At 40.5% G+C, this 16333-nt stretch overlaps 1 protein-coding gene across 4 annotated transcripts in view; it reads left to right on the top strand.

Moving 5' to 3' along the window:
- The window catches only part of COBL (cordon-bleu WH2 repeat protein), a 295923-nt gene that overhangs the window by 94393 nt on the left and 185197 nt on the right, over nt 1-16333 (top strand). For 2 of the 4 annotated variants that reach the window (XM_063088249.1, XM_063088247.1), the window contains exons 3-5: nt 10865-11075; nt 13007-13235; nt 15483-15527. In XM_063088249.1, the coding sequence (XP_062944319.1) occupies nt 10865-11075; nt 13007-13235; nt 15483-15527 (485 nt within the window). The remainder of the gene's footprint in view (nt 1-10864; nt 11076-13006; nt 13236-15482; nt 15528-16333) is intronic. The other 2 variants (XM_063088248.1, XM_063088250.1) reach the window with 1 other exon arrangement.

The following is a 16333-nucleotide window of genomic DNA, read 5'->3' as shown; positions in this document are numbered from 1 at the left end:
AGAGAACCTGCGAGACCTGCCCTCACAACTTCCTGCTTTCCTGTCGCTGCGTTTGTGGGTAATCAATGCCCTCTTTTACTATCTTTCATTCTCCCACTGTAACTGGCATTTGACCTGAGTATAAATAAATGATTATGATAGAGAGAGAGAAAGAGATTTTCTTGAGGTTCCTGAAGCGCCTGCCAGTGGTGTTCACAGGACCATCACTGAGGGTGCGAGTTCCCCAGAACTTTGCACACCTGATTTTTCATTTGCTGTTTTGAGAGCGTGTAATTGTCTTAGTTTTATTCTTTGTAAGATTGGGGAAATTTTATTCTGCAGTGCCTCAATTATGTTACTTTAAAAGGATCTAGTATCTCGGTATTTGCGCAGAGCAGAATGGCATTCAGCCACATGCAGACAGGTGATCCTCTTCTCTGAGCTAGACGAATTCAAAATAGAAAAGATAGGGACAAATTACCTTACTTATTTAGCAAACACTGACATTGTGCCTACTACATGCCTGGCACTGTGCTCAGTGCCTCACAACTGTTAACTCATGTAAGACTCTACCAGCCTGTAAGGGGCCACTATCATTATGCACTTACCCACGGGGAAACTGAGGCATGAAAAGGTACAGTCAGCTGCCCAGGTCAGAGAAGTGGAGAGCAGTGAAACCAGCATTCTATCCCAGGCAGGCTGCCTCTCAAGTGCTTTGGCTATACACAGTGCTGCCAAGTGAAGAGACATCCAGTCCCTCAGCAGAGGGCCACTCTGTGCAGAGCTGCAGAGCAGGGGTGCGGACTGCTCCATCGGAGGGTGTATGGAGGCAAGGAGGGGCAGCCAAGATCCAGAGGTGGCGAGAATGTGTAAGAGTGACCAGGCAACCTCTCCCGGTCTCCAGAAAGTTCTTCCCTGTGGCCCAGTGGCACAGTGACCTACAAAGATCTTGTGGAGGCATACGCATCGCACCCATTAGAGGAGTCATTAATCCTTTGGAAGAAGGTGATGGGAGGCAGGTTGGGATCTGACACGCCTGTGAAGAAAACCCGCAGGGCCAGGCAATAGCTTCGCCTGCTGTGTCCGTGGTTGGACACTGCCATCGCACCAAGGGTGGCCTCTCTCTCCCTGGGTGACTTTCTCAGGGGACTTAGAGTAGCCTTGAGACAACTGGCTGGCTGTGTGGAGATGGTGTTGTTAAGTGTCAGCCAGTAGCCTCTTCAAAGGTGTGGGGCAAGGTGGCAGAAAAGCGGTCCCCTCATGCCTTGCTGCCCGAGGACATGCTCCAGAGAAGGGCCGAGTGGAAAAGCAGTAAATCAGCACATATTTCACGTGAGCCTGGGAAGGGTCACACAAAGTGTCACACTCCTCAGGAAATGGTGTAAGAAGAGCTTGTGCTTGTGGACTCTGTCCTCCTGTGTCCTCCTGTGTGTGTCAGTGCGGCCAAGTCAGCCTTGGTTAGAGAGCTGTGTCCACCTGAGACTCAGGAGCAGGGCACGCCACCGTCCAGCCTTGGGCTCCTGCCACCTCACACCTCCTCATACACACCTTTGTGTGGCCGTCCCTCTGTCCAGGCAGGGGTGGCATGTGACTGGCTCCCTCAGGTTGAGTTGGGAGCAGCTTCTGAGCTCCTCAGGTGATTTGAGCACCTACGCTCACCTGTGTCTGTGGCAAGCAAGTTCTGTTATGGTCTTGCAGTGTTTGGGGACATCTTTTTTTGACTCTCCCTCCCCATCCCCAGAGTCGATGGTAAATTAGAGCAGGTAGCATGTTGGTAAAGTCCTTCCACCCTCGACTGCTGAGAACACCACTGCTGTTTCCTCTAACGAGCACTACCCAGGAGCAGCCCTGTCCTGCCCCAGGCAGGTGACAGAGCCCACACCAGCGCTGCTGTGGAGTATTCACCAGCCCAGTCTACAGAGCACTGGACACCCAAGACAAGGATTTGGGCACCCAGTTATTTATCTGGACCCAGTTAATGTCCTACTCTGCTAGTACCTTAAATTACAAACACTGGCTTCTGCTGTGGCAGTCAGGTTTGTTCTCTGTGATGGAGAAAAAGCCCGAGCTCCAGGGCTGTCCCACTGCCTTTCATGACACACCTGTCTCTAATTAGATGCTTCAGACATGGACTAAAAGAACAGAAGGTAACATTAGTAGTGTTTGTGTATTTTTATGTGTTCTTTGGCAATTTATTTTTATGTGTTTCCTTGGTGGAAATGGACTCTGGGTGGGGATATGAGAGTGTTCATTGAATCCCAGCTCCACTGGCTCATAGGGAGCTGAGGATCCCCATCCCCACCTCTCAGGCTCCACGGGGACTAGAGGAAGCAATGTGAAGCTCACAGTGTGGCCTCAGGCCCCTCGTAGCTCAGAGACGGCGAATGGTAATCAGTGGTATAGTGTTTAGTGTTACTCCTCTTTTCCCTGTGTAACAGATATGAAGAAAAGCATCATGTGAATACTTAAGCACTATGTATGCATTGAGGCCCAGACGGACTGCACTTCAGTAATTTGTCCATTAGGAGGAGCAAAACTGAATGTGGCAGCCTCCTCCTAAGTTAGCCCCTCCCTTTTATTGTGAAGACAAGGAAGTTGTACAAGAAAATTCAGTTGATTTAGCCATTACAAAGACACAAGGATATCGTCAGAATTATGGTTAACAAATGGAAAGCTAGCATCATTGAAATAAGCAAAGTGACATTCCATAATGCAGTTTGCAAAAGGTTAAGTCGATCCACCAACAAAAGCTTGATCTTAGCAAACACTGTTTTTCCCTACAGCAATTTCCCAGTATCTTTACATATCAATCAGTAACTTGTCTGTTCTTGAGCCAGCTACCTTGCTGTGCCACAACTCTCCATCCACATCAGAGACCCTAGCCTGAGGAAAGTTTCCTGTCTTTTGCAAGGTCAACATTTCTATATATAAGTTTAAGAAGTTAGGCTAAACCTGAAACTGCAGGGCTTTGGAGGCCCTGTGAAATACATTTGCTTTATAAATATTGGTATATTCCACAGTTTGGCATTTTTAAGAAGTCTATTTTCCACACTAATGCTTTTCAGTGGAATATCATGTCTTCGACTGTGTGTCGATGTCACTCCCTGTTTTGTTTCAGTAAACTCGTCACTGAGATACAGATGGTGTCTAACCATGACCTGAAAGAATTGGATATCAGGGCAGTTATTAGCCCACGTGCCCATCTGTGGTGCCTGCAAGAGTAGAGCTGCCCTGGCCCCTGCCAAGTGGTCCATCAGTCCCAGGTGCTGGCTTCCCAGGTGGTGCTAGTATCTGCCCCGTTGGCAGGTGTTGTAGTCAGTCACTTCCTGGATAGCAGATGGGGTAGACATTGTACTGGAGGTAGCTTTGAAACATTGTTTTGTATCAGTCAGAATGTTGCTGACATTCCTTCCATACAGGCTTTGAATGAGATGGCACTTTGGGCATTCTTTCAAAATCGGGTTTGCCTGTGGGTGTAGGGTTTGGTCTCAGAGCCCTATGGCACTCATGTATAGGGGTGATGGAGTGAGTGGGTGACTGAGGCAGGCACCTATGGCTTCATTTGTTCTGGTTTGTTTGAGTACAGAGACCAGGTTTTATTTGGCAGCTTTCCAAATGACCTATAACACACTGCACAGTCAGTGATGTGAAACCATTTGCCAAGTATGTAATTTTATGCCAGTTTTTTTTTTTTTTTTCCATTTTCTTAACCAAAAAGTAAATATCCACTGTACCAAGTGCTGATCAGGAAGAGTGATTTTCTTTCTTGGCTTATTTTTTCAGCTTTATTAGGTATAATTGACAAATAGAAATTTTATATATTTAAGGTGTGCAACTTGATGTTGATATACTTATATATTTGTGAAATGATCTCCACGATCAAGGTAGATAACATATCCATCTCCTCACATACTTACCTTTTGAGTGTGTGTGTGTATGTGTGTGTGTCTATGGTGAGGATACCTAAGATCTATGTTCTTAGTAAATTTTAAGTGTACAATACAGTATTGTTAGCTACAGTCACCCTGCGGTACATTAGATCTCCACAACTTACTCATCCTGCATAATGGAAACTTTTTGCCACTGGCCAATATCTCCCCATTTCTCCCTCTTCCAGCCTCTAGTAACCACCATTCTACTCTCTGCTTCTATGAGTTCAATTATTTTAGATTCCACATACAAATGAGATCATGCAATATTTATCTTTCTGTGCCCGGCTTATTTCACTTAGCTAGTTTCATCCATGTTGTCACATATGGCAGGATTTCCTTCTGTTTTTCAGGCTAAATAATATTCCATTGTATGTGTATCACACGTTTTCTTTATCCATTCATCTATTAACAGACATGTAGGTTATTTCCATAACTTGGCTATTGTGAATAGTGCTACAATGAACACGAGAAAGCAGATATCTCTTCAAGATTCTGATTTCATTTTCTTTGGATATGTATCACCAGAGTGGAATTGCTGGATCATATGATAGTTCTATTTTTAATTTTTGAAGAACCTCCATACTGTTTTCCGTAATGGCTATACCAAGTAATATTTATACCAATAGTGTACAGGGGTTCCCTTTTCTCCACATCCACAGCAACACTTATTATCTTTTGTTTTTTTGACAGCCATTCTAACAGGTGTGAGGTGATACTGTGTTATTGATTGCAATTTTTCTAGTAGTGATGTTGAGCACATTTTTATACACCCATTGGCTATTTGTATATCATTTTTTGAGAAATGTCTATTCAGTTCCTTAGCCCATTTTTTTGATTGGGTTATCTGCTATTGAGTTGTTTGAGTTACTTATCTATTTTGGACATTAACCCCTTCTCCTATTCCATACGTTGCCTTTTCACTCTTGATTGTTTCCTTTGCTGAGCAGAAGCTTTTTAGTTTGATGCAATCCCTTTGTCTAATTTTGCTTTTGTTACCTCTGCCTTTGGTGCCATATCCAAAAAATCATCACCCAGATTAATGTCAAGAAGCTTTTCCCCTTGGTTTTCTTCTCATAGTTTTATGGTCTCAGGCCTTATGTCTTTAGTCCATTTGGGGATGATTTTTACATATGGTGTAAGATAAGCATCCAATTTCATTTTTTTTTTTTGCATGTAGATATTCAATTTTCCCAGCACCATTTACTGAAGAGACTGTCCTTTTCCTATTGTGTGTTCTTGGCATCCTTGTTGAAGAACAGTTGACTGTAAATACAGGGACTTATTTCTGGGCTCTCTATTCTGTTCCATTGGGCTGTGTGTCTGCTATCTTGTGAGTACCATGCTGTTTTGATTACTGTAGCTTTGTAAGTTATTTTGAAATCAGGATGTGTGATGCCTCCAGCTTTGTTATTGTTTCTCAGGATTGCTTTGGCTATTCAAAGTCTGTTTTTGTCCATATACATTTTAGGATTCTTTTTTATTTCTACAAAGAATGTCATTGGGATTTTGATAGTGATTGCATTAAATCTGTAGGTCTCTTTGTGTTATATGGACATTTTAACAACATTAATTCTTCCAATCCATGAACACAGGATGTCTTTCCATTTAGCTATGTTTCCTTTGGTTTCTTTCATCAATATATTATAATATTCATTGTACAAGTCTTAAGTTTATTCCTAAGTATTTTATTCTTTTTGTTGCTGTTGTAAATGGGATTAAATGGGATTGTTTTCTTGATTTCCTTTTGAGATAGATCATTGACTGTGTATAGAAATGCCACTGATTTTTTAGGTTGATTTTGTATTTAGCAACTTTACTGAAATTATTTATTAGTTCTAGTGGGCTTTTTTTTGGTTGTGTCTTCAAGGTTTACTACATATACAATGGTGCTTCAAAAACATCATGGAAAAATAGAATTAAAAGGTAATATGAATCTTCCTGTGAACTTTTTGAAGTTCCCTCATATGATCATGTCATCTGCAAGCAGAGATTATTTTACATCTTTTTTTTTCTTTGCATGCCTTTTATTTATTATTCTTGTCCAATGCCTCTGATTAGGACTTTCAGTACTATGTTGACTAGAAGTAGAAAGAGTGAGTATCCTTGACTTGTATGGATCTTAGAGGAAAAGCTTTTAGTTTTTCTCCATTGATTGCAATTTTAACTGTGGACTTTCCATATATGGTTTTTATTGTGTTGAGGTAAGTTCTTTCTATACCTATTTTGTAGAGAGTTTTTGATCATGAATGAATGGTGATTTTTTTCTGATGCTTTTTCATATCAATTGAGATGATTATGTGTTTTTTATGTTTCATTCTTTTACTGTTGTGTATTACATTGATTGATTTGTGTATGTTGAATCATCCTTGCAACCCAGGGATAGATCCCACTTGGTTATGGTGTATAATCTTTTTAAGGTGCTGTCGAATTTTGTTTGCTAGCATTTTATTAAGGATTTTTGCATACATGTTTATCAAGGATATTAGCCTGTAGTTTTCTTTGCTTGTGGAGTCTTTCTGTGGCTTTGGTCTTAGTGTGATGCTGTCCTTATATAGAGAGTTTGGAAGTATTCCCTCTTTTATTTTTTAGAAGAGTTTAAAAAGCATTGGTAATAATCCATTTGGTCTTGAGCTTTTCTTTGTAGTGAGGCTTGTTACCAGTTCAATCTCCTTATTGGTTATTGGTCTGTTGAGGGTCTCTGTTTTTCCTTGATTCAGACTTGGTAGGTTGTATATGTCTAGGAATTTACCCATTTCTTCTAGGTTATACTGTTTGTGGGTGTGTTATTCTTCATAATGATCCATTTTATTCCTGAGATATCAGGAGATGGTGATGTCTCCTCATCCATTTCTGATTTTATTTATTTGGGTCTTCTCTATTTTTTTCTTAATTAGTGTAGCTAAGTGTCAGTTTTGTTACCTTTAACAAAAACCAGCTCTTAGTTTGGTTGATTTTTTTTCTATTCTCTATTTCAGTTATTGCTGCTTTAATCTTTATTTTTTTCTCTTCACTTTGGGCTTACTTTATTCTTCTTAATCTAGTTCCTTGAAGTATAAAGTTAGGTTTTATTTGAGATTTTTCTTATTTTTAAATGTTGTATTTATTGCTACAAACTTAAACTCTTTGTACTAGTTTTATTGCATCCCATGAATGTTGGTGGTAATTTGTGTTTTCCATTTCATTTGTTTTATGATATCTCTTAAATTTCCCCTTGATTTCCTCTTTGATCCAATGGTTGTTCAAGAGTGTGTTCTTTAGTTTCTATGTATTTGTAAAAAAATTTTTTTTGTTTTCTTACTGTTATTGATTTTTGGTTTCATTTCATTGTGGTTGGAAAAAATACTTGGAATGATTTTGATTTTATTAAATTTTTGAAGACTTATTTTATGACCTATCAAGCTATCTGTCTTAAGGAGTTCTATGTGCTTTTGAAAAGAATGTGTATTCTTCTGATGTTGGGTGGAAATTTTTGTATATATTCGTTAGGTCCATTTTGTCTATAATGTTATTTAGATCTTCTGTTTCGTTATTGATTTTCTTTCTGGATGATCTATCCATTATAGAGAGTGGGATGTTGAAATCTCCTCCTATTATTATATTACTGTCTATTTTTCCCTTCAGACCTGTCCATGTTTGCTTAATATATTTAGGTGTGGTTATTTTGGATGTATATATATTTAGAATAATTGGATCTTCCTGTTGTAATGTCTTTTTTTATCATTTTCTTTTATAGTGATCATTTTGTCTCTTTTGTGACAGTTTTTGACTTACAGTCTATTTTGTCTGATATACATATAGCTATCCCTGCTCTCTGTTGGTTACTATTTGCAGGGATTATCTTCCTTCATCTCTTTATTTTTAGCCCATATGTGTCCTTAAATCTAAAATGAGTCTCTTGTAAACAGCATACAGATGATTAGTATTTTTTAATCCATTAGGCAATTCTGTCTTTTGATTGAGTTTAGACTGTTTATATCAGGTAACTATTGATAGATAAGGACTTACTCTTGCCATTTTGTTAATTGCTTTGTCTTTGTTGTGGTTCTCTTGTTCCTCTCTTCTCTTGTCTTCCTTTGTGTTTTGATGATTGCGCTGGTACACTTTGATTCTTGTCCCTTTGTCTTTTGTACATCTACTGTACATGTGTGTGTGGTTAACATGGGGTTTACATGGACTATTTTATAAGTATAGTAGTCTGTTTGAAGCTGTTAACATCTTAACATCAATTCCATACAGATGCTCTACACTTTACTCCCCTCCAACCCACACACTTTATGAAATTGATGTCAGATTTTACTTCTTTCTATAAAGTGTTTGCATTAGCAAATTCCCATGGCTATATTTATTCTGACTACTTTTGTCTTCTAATTTATATACTAGTGTTGAAAGTGATTTGCATGCACCATCATAGTATTATGGTATTCTGAGCTTTTCTTTCAAATAGAGATTTGTACTTTCATATGCTTTCATAATGTTGTTTAGCATCTTTTCATTTTAACTTGAAAACTCACTTTAGCACTTCTTGTAAGGCAGGTCTGATGGTGATGAACTGCCTTAGTTTTTACTTCTTATTTGCCTTGTAAAGGTTTTTCTTTTTTTTTTTAACTCTGCTTTATTCTTAAACTACAGTTTGTTGATACTTTGTCTCCTGAGCTGCAAAGTTTCTACTGAGAAGTCTGCTTGGAGTATTATTGAAATCCCTTGTATGTGACATCACTTTTCTCTAGCTGCTTTCAAAATTCTCCCTCTGCTGTCTTTGACTTTTGACAAACATTAATGTTTGAGACAAACTATAATGTGTCTCAGTTGAACCTTCTTTGGGTAAAATCAATTTGGTACTTAAAGCTTCTTCAATCAAGATGTCAATTTCCCTCCCTAGATTTGGGAAAATTTTAGGCATTATTTCTTTAAAAAGGCTTTCGGCCTCTTTGTTTGATAGTGTCCCATAATGAAGTCCCATAGTCCCATAGTCTGTCTTTGCTCTTTTTCATTTTATTCTTCTAAGTGGTTTATTTCAAATGGCCTGTATTTGGGCTGAGCCCGTGGTGCACTCGGGAGAGTGCGGCGCTGGGAGTGCAGCGACTCTCCCGCCGCGGGTTTGGATCCTATATAGGAATGGTCAGTGCACTCACTGGCTGAGTACCGGTCACGAAAAAGTCAAATGGCCTGTATTTGAGGTTTTTTTCTTCTGCCAGGTTAAGTTTGCTGTTGAAGCTCTCTGCTCAATTTTTCAGTTCGTTGTATCCTTCAGTTTGAGGATTTCTGTTTGCTTCTTTCTTGTGGATTCTATTTCTTTATTAAATTTCTTATTTTTTTGATGTGTTGTTTTCCTGATTTTGGTTAGTTTTTTTTTAATCTCTGTTTCCTTTGAAGTTTATTGAACTTCCTTAAGATAATTATTTTGAGTCCTTTTTCAGACAATTTATAGATCTCGATTTATTTGGTGTTGGTTAATGAAGTTTTATTAGTTTCTTTTGGTGATGTCATATTTGCCTTATTCCTTATGACCTATCTAGCTTTGGTTAATATGCGCACATTTGATGGAGCAAACACATCTCTTCTGGCCTTTAAAGACTGGATTTGGGAGGTAAAGACCTATTCCTGCCATCTTTCCAAACTGATGGGATTGCCTCTGGGATCTCAGTTAAGTGCACTTAGAGACAGGTAAGATGACTGCTTCAGGGTTCAGATTTGGGAATGAGGTTTCAGGGACCAATCATCAGACAGCTTGTATAGGCATGTATCCCACAAGGTTTTGGGACAGGCAAGATTGACTCCAAGCCACAGTAGAGAGAGTCTGGAGCTGAGTCACATGGCCACTTCTGGATCTAAAATTTGGTCTTAGGTCAGTGGTAATGTTACTGGGGCACAGATTGGTGTGGCTCCTCCTAAGAGATAGCAAATGGAACTCATGGCAGGAATGCAGCTATGTGGGGCTAAAGTAGAGTCCACAGGGGAACAGGACTGCTTTCATTTCACATCTGGGAGCACAGTCTGTGAGCCTGCCACCAGAGTGTGGGAATGACTTCTCAAAGTGTCCCTCCTCAGTCAGAGACTCCACTAGGGTTTTACAGCCTCATACCTGGATCCCAAAGCTCTTACAATGGCACTTTGGTCTATGTATATTGCTTTTTCTGTGGGGGTATGTGAGCTGAAGACCTCCTGTGCTGATGTCACTTACACCTGTGTGTTTACAGGTACTCTGATTTGCAGCTCTTCACATACCCAGTTAGTGACACCTGGAAACCATAATTATGACCTGTAATAATTGCCATGCAAGTTACTTGTTAAGAAGTAGGTCAGAGGAAAAGACCTATACTTAAATTCTTGTGAAATTTGTAGGAAAAGAGAAGTCAGCTGTATATATAAAAACAATCTGCCAAGCAAATGTAAAAGATATAAATGACATTTTTTTGTTCTTTGGGATAATCTGTATTATTACTCTCCTCCATTAGTAACAACTAATTGTGAAAACTTTTGAAATATGGGGTACTTTTTGTCTTGAATAAAAGACATACTTTTTTCAGCTAAAAACTGAAAACTTCAAGCTATTGACTTCTTCAATTTAAAACTTCATGTTTAAGATACATTATATTTATGAATACAGAAAATATAGTATCTTGTACCCACAGGTGAATACCATCTGTGCTACTAGACCTTAGATGATCCTACTCAACAAATCCATCAATTTGACTAGAAATATAACAGTTTTCCCAGCTACTATGATTCTGCTCTCTCACTAGTGTTGTTTATTAGTATTGGACGTGTTAAGATATTGTTGTCCAGTCATGCATAAGGAATTGATGAGCTGCTGTTGTTTTTCTTCATAAGCACATCTAATTTGCTCATTCATTCACTTGTTCATTTGTTCTGCCCTTATTTGGCTAGGCAGAAGAAAGAGTTCAGACATGCCGAATAATCATAATTTGTTTTTGTTTTTGTTTTTTTTTCAGCCATGCAATGATGGACCTCCTGGTTGAACTTTGCCTTCAGAACCACCTGAATCCATCCCACCATGCCCTTGAGATCCGGTCTTCAGAAACCCAACAGCCTTTGAGTTTTAAGCCTAATACTTTGGTTGGGACCCTGAATGTACACACTGTGTTTTTGAAAGAAAAAGTTCCTGAAGAGAAGGTTAAGCCTGGCCCACCTAAAGTGCCTGAGGTCAGTAGGTACCTACATGTTATCTAAGGAGACGCCTCGATACCTGTGTCTAAGTGTGAGGCAGGTGCTGAGGAGGGGCCAGTGTTGCTCTTCTCACTGAGAACCATGCAGAGAGCTGTGGTGGAGGTTTCTACTTCCATACTAGGCGAAGTTAGTCACTAAACTGAGTTTATGTTAGGAGACAGAATTTACAGAATTTAACAATGTTTATTGTAACACTGCTCTTTTATGTAGTATAGAAGAGAAATTAGTCTAGAGCAGAGCTATCCATTAGAACTTTCTTCAAAGGTGGACGTGGTCTATAATTCTGCACTTTTCAATATCATAGCCACCAGCCACATGTAGCTATTGAGCACTTGAAATGTGGCTAGTGTGATGGAGAGTCTGAGTTTTTAAATTATATTTAATTTAAATTTAAATAACCACAAATAGCTAGTGGATACCATTTGGGATAGTACAGTTCTAGAGTTCTTCCTGCCCCAGGAAGCAGCCAGAATTTATAGTGGATTTGAATACCTTCCTAAAGAGAGGGGGGGAAAAAAGGACATTTTCCTTTTGAAAAATTGATGTCAGAAATATTTACTCATTACATTTGGAGAATATCTTATCATATATATAGCTTTATTCCAGGACTTTGATCATTGATTAAAATCAATTCCAGCTGTCTATTGTATTTTTTAATAAGACTTTGATATGAATCTTTTAACTTTAATTTAAAGCAATGCTATTTCAGTCTTTTAGATTCTTAGAAAATCTGTTAAATTTTCCTGCTATTAAAAATGGTAATTTGGTCAACAGTTCATTTCCTGTAGAATTTAGGTTTGGTTGGCTAAAACTTTTAAATTGCTGCCCTTCTATACTCTATCCAGAGGAAATTTTCCCTTATTCTTCAAATAATATCAATGTTCAAAGCAGAGGAACCCTGTTTCTATCCTGTGGCTTCCTTGATATCCTGGTCCCCAAGGGCAGGTGCACACAGATGATTCTGCTTGGAGAGGCATGGTAAAGGAACAGTGGGTTTCTTCCTTCCTCCTAAAATTCCTCATTATCATGACCACCAAGTGCTGACACTCACACTGGAAGGGAGTGTGAGGCCTCCCTCAGTTGCTCTTCTATTCAATCCATGTTTACTGTGTCCACCTCTGAAGTGTCTTAGCACATTTCAGGTGATCAGTAAAGGCTGAATAATAGTTGACTGGATGGAGCTCTGCCTACTAAAATTTTTTATGGGCCACTTTATCTGTAGTCATTTAGAATCAGCTTTAGTCAAATTGATTCATTCTGATTATTATATGTCCGGTGTTTAAAATATATACATATTTCTAGCTTAAAATATGAATGTGTGTAGGGTATATACTCTATGTGTCTGTGTCTTTGATATATGCTTGTATATATGTATATAGATATTCTTATATTTATGTGGATATTTTGACTTCTTAACAAAAATTTGATGTCTTGTTTTTTGTGGGCTTTTCTTTTTTTTCAGTTTAACAATATGTATTTATGTATTTATTATTAATATTCATGAGATACAAAGGGTTTTTCTTTAAATTAAATTATTTATACTACTTTCAAATTATTTTTCTTTAGAAAATGTATATAAGTGCCTTGTGTTCACATCTGGTCAAAATTCTCAAAAGACAGTACGGTGCACTGGGTTTTAAATTTAGAGCCCTCACTGATGTCAGTTTCATTATGTTGTTAGGAGCTTGTTCATTAGCAAGAGAGATTCTAAGAGAAGTTTGTGATTCCAGACATTTATTTTTCTCTATTCATTATCCTGTTTTCTCCCATGACTCACTGAATTTGCGGAAGAAAGATTCGGGCCACACAAAATCTTGCCACCCTCACATCTAGAATTAAAACAGAAGTTGAAGCTGTTGTGGGAAGATATACTTATGGAATTCTTTGTGTCTGATGCATTCTTCCAGAAGTCTGTGCGTTTGGTGGTGAATTACCTGCGGACACAAAAAGCTGTTGTTCGTGTGAGCCCTGAGGTGCCTCTCCAGAACATTCTCCCAGTCATTTGTGCAAAGTGTGAGGTCAGCCCGGAGCACATAGTTCTCCTGAGGGACAACATTGATGGGGAGGAGCTGGAGCTGTCCAAGTCCCTGAATGAGCTGGGGATAAAGGAACTGTATGCGTGGGACAACAGAAGAGGTGAGGCAATGTTGCATCTTATGCAACTGACCCCCTGGTGACACAGACACGAAGCATGCACAGCTAGCCTCTTGTCTCTGCTCTCAGCTCTCTGGAGCACCAGTAGGGAAAGGTACATGAATTTTCAGGCAACTCAAAGTTTGTCCAAACCAGTCTTGAACTAAGCAAAGAAGAAATCTGGCTCACTTTCATTCCCCTCTGTTATAACTGTGCCTCTTCCCTCCCAGTCCCAGACACATCTTTTACCCTCTGTCTCCTTGTGAGCTTTGGAGATAAGTGAAAGGGAGGGAAAAGGCAAGGAGAGACTAGAGCTTATGCTCTAAAATAACTGCTCAAAAACGTATATTATAATCTCTTGATTTTCCTTTTCAGTTGCCATTATCTGCCCCTGGGTTTTAAACATTGTTTATATCCAAAAACCGGTGGCAAATATGCATTTAGCTGCCTCTCAAACTGAACACTTTAGAGTTCATGAAATCAATCCCTTAAGATAATGTTAGCAACAGCCTGGGCTTCCCCGCCATCTTGCTGGAGACACTTACTCATGGTGTGAATTTGGTACTTACGTGACACCACAGTAGAGCCCCTGGTGAGAGTGCAGCCCCAGAGGCTGGGGCTCAGACAGAGACCCATGGATTGCATTAGCACATTTTTATGATTGATACAAAACACTAGCCGTATATTTAAACAACTGTCGGATGAAAAAAAATTATATTTTTTGACCTTAGAATTATTTAAATGGCTTCGTAAAAGTTTCTGTTTAATGAGTCTCATTTGATATCTGCTGCTTCTGTTTTACTTACTTCCAAATATTGAATAGGTTGGGCTTTAAAAATATACACTAATTGAAGTTTTTCATGTTTTTTCTCCTAATTTCTTCCAATGAAAAAATGTATGTTTTACTACCAAATTTATGATGAAATCAATGATCATAGTGGAACCCCATCCAGTCTGTCTTCTCTGCCCACATCAGCTCCCCTCCCTTGGGGATTCTGAGCTCTGGGTCTTATTGGACATTCAGAGAGGGTTTTTAGCTCAATTGAGTATTAGATGCATGGACTGTTTATTCCTTCAAAAAAAAAAAGTGCTCTGACATTTGAGAATAATGCTTCTTGTGTTTTATCTAGTGTTTTCTTAAAGCACAGACAGAAATACTCTCAGCTTCCACTGCACGGGCCTGGTTGCTGCAGGTGTGTCTGTCTGGTTCTATCAGCCCTGTATACATTGGGTCTGCTTGACTCTTTGGAAACAGAGCTTTATTTGATAAGACAGAAAGTAAAAAAAGAGAGACATTTAGATGTCTGAAAGAAAAAGGCTCACCCAAATGAGTATTTCCACTCTGTCTCAACACTTGTGTGTATCTTGAAAGGTGGTTGTGGAATCCACCACCTGGGAGAAGTCATACAGTACCTGCCTCTCTGCTAAGGACAGGACCCAGGTGAGCCCACAGTCATCTGGAACATAGGAGCTGATGTGTTCAGAGGGAAGACCGCCTACCCCTGAGCCAGGGATGTGCATGGCTCTTATCCACACTCAGGCAGAGCACCAGCACACACTGGTGCAGCCAACTTGGCTGCTCAGATTTTGAAGTACTCCTGCCCCTGGTGGGAAGTATCTGCTCCCTAGCCCCCGGGTCTCCGTCCCACTGCCTTGGGCATTCCGGCCCTCCCCACCCCTGGGCCCCATCTGCCTCCCCACTTGGGGGACCTGCTCTGGCCCCTTGGCCAGCATTCTTTCATCTGGACCACGCCTGTGGCCATGCCAGTCAGGACATTTTTGTTGACCATCCCTGCAAAATGCCTTCATCCAATCCTACTGACTGTCAAATGTTTGAGAAGAGAGAATCACACAGAGGATGTCCCTGAGGATCCCTTTCTCTTTGCAGCTGCTGGGGTGGCAGGCCTGCTGGGGTGTCGTGCCCTGCAACTGCTGGAGAACAGGGGAGGGCAGCTGGAGGGCGGGAGGCATTGCTGAGCAGAGCCTGCCCTCCTCTGGAATCCTTGATGGTGGCAGCTTGAAAAGCCTAAGCCTCTGCTGCCACCTGCTTCCACGGTGGGGCTCAGCAGGCGGCACAGCTGAAGGGCCTTGGGTGGTCACCCAGTGAGGCAAGCGGCTCTGATTGCAGCCTTCTCACTGCCACGGGCACCCACAACCCCCATCTGAGGTGTATGAGGGGCCAAGGCTTGGTCAGGGGCTGCTGCAGATCTCAGAGCTGGTCCTCACTTCCTCATTGCCTGCTTTTTCCAGTTCTTCTGACCAAAACTCAGTCCGAGCCTTCCCTGAGCTGTCAAGGTACTGTGAGCCTGGAGCGCTGCCCCCGCGAGGCTGTACCTTGCATGGCTCTCAGCTAGGAAGGTGCATGGTGGTGGAATTTGTGTGCCAGACCTGAGGAATGAACCTATGGCTTGGGGCAGTTCTGTGGGGTGGGGGGGTGGGGTGGGGGCTTGCCGGGCTGAAACAAGGTTATGGTTTGGCTTCGGGGTTCCCTGATTGGCTCAGAGAAGAATGTCCCTCGAGTGAGAATTTGCCATGTGGCTCTAATTGGTAAGAAATGAGAGTGGCTGTTGTAGAAAAAGGGTCTATTATAAACACAGAATTTCAGGGCCCAGTGGAAGTGGTGGATGCAGACAAGGCTCTGTTCCTTTCTCATCTCTGCTTCCCTGCCCTTGAGGTCCGTTCTGCAGACTGCAGGGATGTTGAAATTTAACCTTCCCTGTCACAGGCAGGTATGCAAATGATGAAGCCAGATTTTGCATTTATTCTGGTACCTATTTCTTAGAAATTTTCCCTCTACACACACACACACACACACACACACACACACACACACACACACACACACATGCTACAAAAGGTTCATTAGAATCCCAATGAGTCTTTGTATTTTACAGAAAGTTTTTTTTCTATTTTGTTAGAGTATTTAACAATAGGTTTTATTTCTAGAAAGCAAACTAATTAAAGAAAAACTCATCACAGGTCTGGAACCACAGTCTGTGGGTGGAGTGTCTGAGAAAGTGTGGCCTGGACTTGCCTTACTGTTCCTCATCTGGCGTTGGTCTACACCCTCTCGCAGTGCAGATGAATACGAAAAGATAAGC

Source organism: Cynocephalus volans, chromosome 2 (genome assembly GCF_027409185.1).
Source record: "Cynocephalus volans isolate mCynVol1 chromosome 2, mCynVol1.pri, whole genome shotgun sequence".
Lineage (NCBI taxonomy): Eukaryota > Metazoa > Chordata > Mammalia > Dermoptera > Cynocephalidae > Cynocephalus > Cynocephalus volans.
This window is presented reverse-complemented; position numbering and strand designations above follow the sequence as displayed.